Consider the following 10,649-nt stretch of genomic DNA (forward strand, 5'->3'; position numbering starts at 1 on the left):
CTTAATCATGAAAAGAATGGTAGAACGAATATAAGTGAATCTTCATTAAAACTTAACCTAATTGTATTATAGAAAACAAGAACACCACATGTATATATAGTATAGATTGACCCATTGTTACTATTAACTTTTGAATTGTGGAACACGAAAATTGAGAGATGTTTATAAGGCAGCTAAACAAAGGAATAATTTACGAGAGTAGATGGTGTCAAATAGAAAGTAATTAATTCACCTCTATTATTCTTCCGTAACACTTATAATTTACATTTAACCATGGCTTAAAAATGAAACTACTCAGGACACTATTAAAAACTTATCAACAAAGTTTAATTAATGGATATATACACTCGTGAAAATCATATGCCATTATAAAAACTAATCGAAAAAATATATTTTCAAAAACACTTAGTTGAAATGATAAGAGTTTTTTTCAATTATCCGCATATTGTGATTATCCTTTATTCAAAAGGTTAATCTATGTAATTTTGCGAAAAAAATATCTATTTTATTGTTGGACCTTGCCATTAAATTATTTTATATCAAGTGAATAGATGAAATTACCTTCATCATGTTGTAACAAAAAAAGAAATTCCAGCCACGTAGGCTAAATGGCACCAAACATCAAATAGTGGTAAAATGCAAAAGAAAGTACACTAAGAAACAAATTTCGCACGAAGCACTTGTTGTATTTTCAATTTTCATTGCTCCCGGAAGAGAGAAATCTCTCACGAACTCACTCACGGTTTTCTTTCTCTCTTTATCTCTCTATTTCATTGTTTCCGATTACTTGCTTGCACGATTCAATCATCTTCCGTTTTCACGCTTTCCGATCTTCAATTTCCCAAAATCAAAATTCAATCACCGTATCATTTGATCCATATTCGCTAAACCTTTTTCAAAAATTTGATCGAGAATTAGGTTTTGATCATCCAAATTTTTATGATCAGAGAGAATTTCAATCTATAGATACTTGTTCTTGTTGCTGTTTTTATCGGTGAAACCCTAGCGATTTTGATTGTTTTTGAATATCATCAGATGGCGTTACAAGGAAAGCTCGATAGATTCAAAAAGCAGCAGGAGAAATGTCAAACAACCCTATCGAGCATAGCAGCTACCAAGACTGCATCTGCATCAATGCCGACTTCTCTTGTTCCTGTCAAATTCTCAACTGATACGGAGAGGCTTCAGCATATTAACAGTATACGTAAAGCTCCTGTTGGAGCTCAGATGAAGCGTGTTATTGATCTTCTTTATGAGGTACCAAATTGGTATAGATCATATACAAGTTGCAATCTTTATGTTGCGTGCCCTTTGTGGTCTTAATGTTGCAGAAAATTGTGGTGAAATTGTGCTATTTATGCAGCTGTAAATGCAATTTTGGTGCTGTCACCAAGATATCAGAAACCTAGATATTACAGTCAATACAGTATTTTATAGCATGTGAGAAGGGACTTAAGTTGTTTATGGCCCTGTTTGGATAAACAACCTAATTAAATGTTTATCTTATGAGTACTTATGCATAAGCTATTTATATAACAAAATATAAAATAGTTAAATTATTTCTATATAGGCCATAAGTTGTTTTTATAAGCTATTCAGGCGAGCTTATGGAAATAACCTGAAAACAACTTGTAAACATCTTGTAAACATCTTGTAAGATGTTTTCATAAGCTCTTCCAAATAGTTTCACTTGTACTTAGGTTAGGTCAATAGATAATCTCAAGTAAGTTAATTCAAACAAATTCATAAATAATATGTGTTATCAACACTGGCATTCCTCCTATCATAAGAGGGACTTATACTGAAATTATTTCTTCTACCCTGTAAATTAGTAATGTTTAATAGGAGTAATTTTATGGATCACCTTTGGTGGTATTCTTTTTTCTCAAGGATCCACCATTATCCGGTTTTAATAAAAAGTATTAATGGATCACTTACCTCATTTCATGCACGTATGTAGTCCCATTTCATCTTATAAATACTACGAGAAACTACTTGTGCTTTAGGTTCAACAGTACTTGGGTTATAATTATAAATGCTTAATTTCAAAATCACGTCACACTTTTGGAAAAGTTCTGCATAGGTTCTTGTACATGACATATAAGTATGCTTTTATGTTGGTCATCTGAAAGCTCTTTTGTGCCTAATGGTCAGTCTGATTGGTGGCTAATACACTTTTCCAACCAATGTCTAGCTTCTCTCATGGTTGATGGGTAAAAGCATGTTGCCATGGATACTTATTTAGTGCTTGTGCCTGTGTTTTCTTAATAGACTCGGCAGGCTTTAACTTTGGAGCAAATAAATGAAACATGCCATGTCGACATGAAAGCTAACAAAGATGTTTTTGACAATATGAGGAAAAATCCAAAAGTAAGATATGATGGAGAAAGATTCTCTTACAAGGTAACTTTTATTCTCGCATATATGTAAATCTTCATGTGTTCGATTTTGTTCACTCTGACAATAACATCCTCTTCTCTTCTTATACTACTATTTTGGTTCATGATATTTGGCATTGCTTTTGGTCTATAGTCAAAACATGCCCTCCGGGACAAAAAAGAGCTGCTTTTCCTGATACGCAAATTTCCAGAGGGCATTGCTGTTATTGACTTGAAGGATTCGTACCCTACTGTGATGGAGGACTTGCAGGTAAATTATTTTTGTTTGCTAATTTTATTGATTTCTTGACATTAGTTTTTCTGATACATTGATGAAATTTAATCATAGATACATGCCTAACTCCCATATTGCATCGAGCTTACTGAGCTGCTATTCTTATCTCACAAGTTTGATTCCTTCCTTGTTTGTGCACTATGACTTTTTGGGAAACACATTTATGCCAAAATACTAACCAATCACTATCTATGAAAGAAGCTCAAATGTTATAGTCAACACAAGCCGATGGATATAAGAATAAGATGTCAAGGGACACAATTGAATAGACAAATATGGTTGGAAACAGTGTATCTGAAATAAACGATCCAACTAATCATTCACAATTATATAGATATATAGATCCAACTTATCTTAAAAGCCTTGGATCAACTCGTTTCAATGCCCTTTACGGGTTCCTTCAACACCCTGTCTATCACAATCAAATGAAGTTTGATCTCAACTACTCCAAATGCGGTATAGCCCTAGCTATCCCAAATGACCGACTATCCCATAAAAGCATTTTGGCCTAGCGGCTATATAAAAAATAGACTGGCCCTGTGTCTATCCTATGGAACTAGACCCGCCTCGACAGTTCCAACCCAGAATCTTAGCTCTAACTAAGTGTGTGTGCACCCTCTATTCAGTAGTTGCAAATGCATCCTTAGAGCTTATCCGGTTTGTCTTTTCATTTATCTATATATTAGTCCTCAGAGAGTTTCGGATATTTTATTTAATTCAATGACTATTTAGGCAAGTTCATATTATGAATGAGAATGCTAAGGAGTTGTTCAGAGAAACATTCTATTCAGTTGCACCAACCTTAATGTGGGTTATTAGTTATAGAAACCACTTAAATCCATTAAATCTATTTGTAGAGCAAAGCCACCAAAGTTTACTTCATTTTAGTCAATGTGTCTCTTTCACTTGACTAATTTTCTCTAATTTTTTTTATTCTTTTGAAAGATTATACTCATTGTGTCTCTGCTTCATAGAGTTTTACTCGGCCCTGAAATGTATATTAATACAACTGTGAACTGTTTTAGTATGCTTTTACTGAAAAATGAAGAAAAAAAACTATTAATCTGCAACATCTATACTCAGATGGCTGTGGTTAGTGGTGATGTTTTTTAGAGGTGGTCAAGAGTCAAAACTTTGTTATATAATTGGTTTCTTGTGGAAATAAGATCTCATAAAGCTCTCAGTTTATAGGGTTTGAAAGCTGGCAGGGAGATTTGGCTGCTGTCCAACTTTGATTCACAGGAAGACATTGCCTACCCGAATGATCCTAAAGTGCCCATTAAGGTGGATGATGACCTAAAACAGGTTTTTCGTGGGATTGAATTGCCCCGTGATATGATTGATATAGAGAGGGATCTCCAAAAAAATGGAATGAAGCCTGCTACTAACACTGCAAAGAGGAGGAGTGCTGCACAAATGGAAGGCATTTCATCCAAGCCTAAACCTAAGAAGAAGAAGAATGAAATCACCAAGAGGACCAAGCTGACTAATGCTCATCTTCCAGAGCTTTTTCAGAACTTAAAGAACTGATCTAAGTAAAGAACTCCTGATCCAAGTAACTCGAAGCATGTGTTGGGCGAATTCTCATAGTATATTTAATGGTGCAAAATTGATCATGTGTTTAGAAAATCTTCCAGTTGTCCTTGAGGATATATCTTTTTTTTTTTTTTTTTTTGTATTAGATTTTACTTCCACTTGTTTTGGACATATCCAATTTGTCGAAGAAACATTTCTTCAGAGCACATTGTAAATACTGGGCACTCCTTCCAGGCTTAAACAAGATTCTCTAGCAAAAGGGAAAAGGTGGCCAGAGCCCCTCTTCTGGTAGTTTTTCCAAATTCAAGGCCGCATGGTTTAAACCAAGGGCAGAAAATGGAGCAGAGTGAATGTATTGAATATGTTCTCATTCATACGTCTTACCTCTGGAAATGAATAATGATTTTGTATGTTTTCTGTTTCAGAATGATGTGATTTTATTTAACATTTTGTATGGATGTTTGATTATATTTAAACATTTGCATGTTATTTCAAATGTTCTTGGCAAAACACTTGCATGTAAATTTGTGTTGTGCCTGTCTTAAAATGATGGAATTTTGGTTCATAGGTTGGCTCGAAATATAAGACTATAAGTTAGTGTGTTGATTGTGTAATTGTGAAATATGGAATTCTTTGTTATATAACTCAAACAATACATATAAGAACAGATAATGCATTAACAGCTCAAACCACACTTTAAAAGTATACATAATTGAACACCAAGTAACCAATCCATCAAGAACTCAGTCTTTTTATTTGCTTCAAAATGACTTAACTGCTAAAGCATCCTAAAAATTTCTTTGGTGCAACTCCACGGCTACGAAATTTTGCAGCTGTCTCTTCTAGGTCAAGAAATTCTTCCCTTTTCTGAGCCTCGACAATTGCCCTTTTCTCTTCAGCATACTGATGGATTTCAGCTATGTCGTTTTTCATTTTTAGAACATACTCAACCTTCTTTCTTTCCAAATTTTCCTGTTAATCAGAGCATATTGATGCGTTAAGCTCGGCAGAATTCTTCTAAATATTTTTTCTTTAACTGGAACTCATTAACTGTTTGAGCTCTAATGGTTGAAACAACAAAAGAAGATACAATATATGAATCAATCACCTCAAATTTCTTGAGTTGAGCCTCTATTGATGCTTTCTTGCTTTCCTCCCATAATCCAACAGCAGATTGCTTCTTGTATGCCCTGTGTCACAGTTAGTTTCACTTTTCATCAAACTCACTTTTCAAAATAGATAATGAACTTGGAGATTTTATCCAGCATCTAATCAAATATTGACATTTGCACATGATTAAAAATTGTATTTAATCCTAACTAGTTATGCAAGTGAAAGTGAAGTATGCATTCTTTAATAACTAGCTCCAGTTTTTCAGGATCCATTCCATACTTCAAAGTCATGCAAATTCACAAGAAATCTCATAAAAGAGTATATACTAACAAAGAACCTTATTGATATCTTTCAAAATACACACACACACACAAAAAAGCTTGTAGTTATTAATGGAGCCAAATAACTTCAAACTACACGTCAAAATGGTTCACCAACATTTTCTTGTTAATCACGTTTCTAATAAATTTGCAAAAAACCAAAACAGAACAGTGATTAGCACAGTTATCATAGATTTATAGGATGGTTTGAGGTTTCTTACCTGTTTTCCGCCTTTGTCTTTTCACTATCTTCCCATGCTTTAATTAAAGCCAATCTTTTCTCTGCTACAATTTTTGCAAGGCCAGTATCTGATCAAACAAAATCAAAAACAAAGTTATCAATATCTGTTATTAAACATATAATAATTTTATACAATATTTTTGGTTGAAAATAACCTTTGTCACTTGAGCCCTTAGTATCTTTGTTATCATGATGGTTTTCTGTTTCCTTATTTTCAGCATGATCATCTGCAACCTCTGCATATAAAACATGATGGATTGAATGAATCAAATAAAGTAGTCTATATATACATGAGAGACTTACTCTGATCATCGACTGTAGATGTGACCGATTGATCAGGCTCTTGGTTAACGATATCTGATTCATGTTCCTGAAGAGGGGAACGCTCTTCAGGGACAGGGTCCAGAGGCTGTTGTGATTCGGTTTTGTTGAGGCTGTTATCTTCTAGTTCTAATTCTCCCATGGTTTAGTTCTGTTGTGCAAGCTGAAAAGTTGGGTGGATGAATGAATATTATGATTAAGAGTTGTATTAAAGTTGAATATATAGCAAGTATAGAAGGAATTTGGAGATAACAAGGTAACTTGACAGGGTGGTTTTTTGTTTCACAAACGTAGGGGAGTAGGGAAGTTTCACCACAACAAATGTATGCGGATATTCACGGTCTTGTTAATTTTTTATTTGTAGTTACTGTAGTTATTACCTATGTCTTATGACATCTGTCAAAGTAACTATGTCTAATGATGTTGAAATTGAATCTTATTTCTTAGCTGTTAATTTCTTTCATGTATCTTTCTTTTTTGTAACTATTCTTGACATGTGATTTACTACAATTTTTTTATTCTATTGTTTGTATTGTTACTTTTGTTGCTCAGTCATAAATTCACTTGAATTTAACCTTCGTTAATCATTTGAATTAAGCACTCTTCATCCTCACATTTGCATAAAGAATAGTTAGTTTTAATCCTCCTTCATATTTCTTGATGATTTTTCTGTTTGGAAATTTTTCAGTGATTGCTTTTCTTGATTAATTTGGCTTTCTGTGCTGCTTAGTTTATGAGGTTTTCAATGTCCATCTTTCTCTTAATTTCTTTATGAATAAGATGTTTCAAGGTCCTCTAGAGTTAAAATGTTATTTTTGATAGACCATTCATGAAGAGCTCGCGAGTAACGCTGACGCAAAGAAAACATCAAATTTTAACGTTTTTAAGATGTCTTCTATGACATCCTAAATTTCAACATATTTATTTATAAAAATACATTAAAAAATAAGAGTAATATTTAGAACTCCTTCGAGAAATAATGTTAAGACGAACCAAATTTAAATGGGGAATCCCCATGTTCAATTTCTACCGAGTTTCTAAATCTCCTAGACAATGTGTGGCACTAGCTGCTAGCCAGTGTCGCGAATGTAATTATTTGTGTCGAAGTATGTTACTCGACAAAAGTAAGAAATTATTGAAATATCGAAGAAGTGTGTCTTCGACAAATTTTAAGACTTAACTTTATTTGTTTGTTTAAGTTGAGTTAGTTAGGTTAGTTGGAGATTGCTTAGTAAGCAAACTATCTCAGCTTATAAATAGGGAGGTATCATATCATTGTTTGTAATGCAGTTGCAAAGAGAAAAATTGAATAAAATTTCAGTTTAAAAACAGAGAAGTTTCTCTACAGAATTCACAACTCTTCTTCTTCCTCTTTTTCGTTGAAACCCTAATTTTCCTTTTCTTCTCCAAATCATCTTTTTCTTCTTCTTTCATTATCAATTGTGCAGTAGAATCATCTTACAACCAAGGTTGGTTGATTCATTTGAGTGAAGGGTGATTATTATTCATCAAGATTGATTCAGAATTCTGCATTAAGTTTGGTGTAATTCCACATAAGGAATTCGTTTTAATTCCAAGAGCCAATTGGATCCAAGGCTAGACCTTTTGGACATCAAATGTTGGATCCCAACCTCATAGTTAAAGAAATCAAAGGAAATAAATATTACAAGTTATACAACTCTTATAACTATGCAAAAATTAATTGTGTTATCTTCTCGAAACCCATTTACAAGGCTATCTAGAGGGCATATATATATATATATATATATATATATATATATATATATATATATATATATATATATATATATATATATATATATATATATATATATATATATATATATATAGTTGGTCAATATGTAAATGTCGAAGGTGGATGTTGATGTCAATCTTTTACTAGCCATGAATATCACTATGGTGTATTTCTAAAAAAATTAAGGTTCAAGACAAATGGGAAGGATAAATAATGGGTGAAACAAGTTTGGCAGCCTAAAGTCAGATAAGTAGAATCATAACAAGGAGATAAGAAGATAGATCAAACGTAAGTGTTTGATATGCATACCACTAATTGATAATTTTAAAAGTGGCAAACCACCTAAGATTTGACGACTCACTTAGGACCTAATAAAACAATACATTTTTATGCATGGTTCTGAATCGTATAGAAATCCTTACACAAGTGTTAAGGGGAAAAATCAAGTAGTCAATCTAATTCACAGGAAACTGACCTTACCTAGAACTAATTAGAAGCTTGTGCCTAAAGGAATAAAAAGGGTAGAAAAATTTACCATAGAAGAAGGACCGAAGTCTCTTAAAATTACCATCAAGGACAATTGAGAGTTAACAACTCAGAGAGTGATAAAATCCCATTCGATGTACCTTAAATACAATGGATATTAAACGAGAGGACCAAGTTCAAAACACATCACATAGTCACTCTCACCAAAACTCAGAAGAGGAAGCGTTAAGAAAATTATTCTCTACAAAAACCGAAGCAAGCTATGGAGATCATTACCAAAGAAGGTGTCGAATCATTCCCGTGTATTAGAGACTGCAATTTGACCTTCTCACCCTTTCTAAGTTCTTTATATGTAGGGGAAGAGGAACTTACAAGAAGACGATAAGAGTATTGGATCCCTATAAAGAAAACACCTTTCTTGGTAGATGAAGTATCATGCTTCCCGACGTATAAAATGAAGCCTGAATTTTTTTCCATTAGGATTAAGATGAGAAATAATTAACATAATAAGATAGATGACATAAATGGACCGCTCAACCAAATGGTCCATGAGTTGAAGGAACTTTGACCTTTTGCAAGCTAAGGCAAGGTTTTTAACAACTAATTTTCTTGTTTACCCGACAATGATCATTTTTTCACGTGCAATAATGGTTGGTTAGGTCACATCATCTTACGACTCAAGGTTGATCTATAATAAAACATAGAAGACATTTGTTTGCACTTAAAAGTAAATTACATGTCATTTGAAATCAGTAAGACAAACGATTACTATATATATGAACTCCCTTCACCTTATAGCAAGTCATGCGGGTATGGACATATCCTAACATGAGTCAGTTGAATCTTTAACGAGTCTGATATGGTCTTCAAGACTTTAAAATTAGTCAAAATGCAGTATGATTGGACAATTAAGCACTATAATCACGTTACATGTTGATCGTGCCACTAACCGAAGATAATGGAGATTGTGCAACCACAAATTGAAGAAAGTTACACACTATAGATAAGGTCAACAAAACATGTCGCAAAATGGAAGATATTGAGCCAAACGTGCATTATCTTTGTTGAGATATTAGATATAATCTAAGTTGAGTTGTGTGACCATAGCTCAAAGCTAATTAGGGTTTAGGGTTTGTTACTTTAATTAGTATTCAAGTCATGTAGCTGTATATAAATAGACACTTTGTAATTCAGTTTTATTATCATTCAATTCAAAAATATAATCCTTATTTCCTTATTTTCTCTCTTTCTCTCCTCACTGAAAGTGCCTCACGCACTAACAAATTGGTATCTAGAGCTCTAGTTAGATTCTTGATTGTGTTTTCAAGAATCACACGTCAGAGAGCGTGTTTCCGGGATCGTGGGTTGTTGTTGATCAATCACTGCAAATAGGAAAGGTAACTAAAATTTACCAAACTCCCTTCCAACTCTTGACGACAAGAATTTACTTCGATTGAGAAAACATATGCAATCTCTATTTGGATTTCATGAAACCCTAGAAGTGGTTACTAATGGTGTTCATGCGGTTGGTGAAGATGCAACTGACACAGAGAGAATCGCTCACAAGGATGCCAAGAAGAAGGATTGCAAGGCGATGTTTTACATCCAATCGGCAGTTGATGCAGATAATTTTGACAAAACTGCTCATGCTAAATCAGTGAAGGAGGCATGTGATATTTTTGTCAAGTACTATGAAGGAGGCGATAAAGTCAAGGTTATCAAGTTGCAAACTTTGCAATGATGTTGAGTGTAGTTTTAAGTGTCGGGTTTTTGTTATCGTCTCCACAGGGATTGTGAGATATCGCCGCCGTTCGACAGTTGTTTCAATTCTTAACTCGTAGTAACAAGGGGGTTTTGGTTTTAGTCACAGTATCTTGCATAAAAGTGTAATAAAATGCGGTAAAAGTTTTGGTTTTTCTATTTGAGAAATATTGTCAAAGTTAGGGTTCGACGATCACTTTGCATGTATATGTTCGATCAACAAAACTTATAAACTCCTTTAGATGACAAACTATTTCACAAAGTCCTCCCAATGTGTTTATCTCTAACACACATTGTGGGTTTTCCCATTTTGATCCATTGTTTATCTTTAACACAATCTATCAAAATGACAACTTTTTGGTTCAACCTTATGGTGAACAAAATCATTCATTACTATCTCTAGCTAACAAACAAGATTGGATGAAAACCTAGGTAAAGAGTT

General features: G+C 33.5%; 2 protein-coding genes across 3 annotated transcripts; one reads left to right on the forward strand and one right to left on the reverse strand.

The window, feature by feature from the left end:
• The first annotated feature begins 367 nt into the window (after nucleotides 1–367).
• LOC127120718 (transcription initiation factor IIE subunit beta) lies at nucleotides 368–4,619 on the forward strand. Its single transcript, XM_051051242.1, has 5 exons — nucleotides 368–742; nucleotides 1,036–1,257; nucleotides 2,272–2,403; nucleotides 2,533–2,649; nucleotides 3,865–4,619. The coding sequence occupies exons 2-5, from the start codon at nucleotides 1,036–1,038 to the stop codon at nucleotides 4,201–4,203; spliced, it is 810 nt and encodes a 269-aa protein (XP_050907199.1). The 5' UTR covers nucleotides 368–742; the 3' UTR covers nucleotides 4,204–4,619.
• Nucleotides 4,330–6,515, reverse strand: LOC127120719 (remorin). 2 transcript variants are annotated; one of them, XM_051051244.1, is made up of 5 exons: nucleotides 6,187–6,515; nucleotides 6,039–6,119; nucleotides 5,864–5,951; nucleotides 5,318–5,399; nucleotides 4,330–5,181 (listed from the first exon to the last, which is right to left on the reverse strand). In XM_051051244.1, exons 1-5 carry the CDS (start codon nucleotides 6,344–6,346, stop codon nucleotides 4,981–4,983), a joined length of 612 nt encoding a protein of 203 aa, XP_050907201.1. In that variant the 5' UTR covers nucleotides 6,347–6,515; the 3' UTR covers nucleotides 4,330–4,980. The 2 variants fall into 2 exon arrangements, with proteins under 2 accessions (XP_050907201.1, XP_050907202.1); XM_051051245.1 differs by having other exon boundaries at nucleotides 6,039–6,110; nucleotides 6,187–6,497.
• Between the last annotated feature and the right edge of the window lie 4,134 nt (nucleotides 6,516–10,649).

Source organism: Lathyrus oleraceus, chromosome 2, assembly GCF_024323335.1.
Source record: "Lathyrus oleraceus cultivar Zhongwan6 chromosome 2, CAAS_Psat_ZW6_1.0, whole genome shotgun sequence".
In the NCBI taxonomy this organism is placed as follows: Eukaryota; Viridiplantae; Streptophyta; class Magnoliopsida; order Fabales; family Fabaceae; genus Lathyrus; species Lathyrus oleraceus.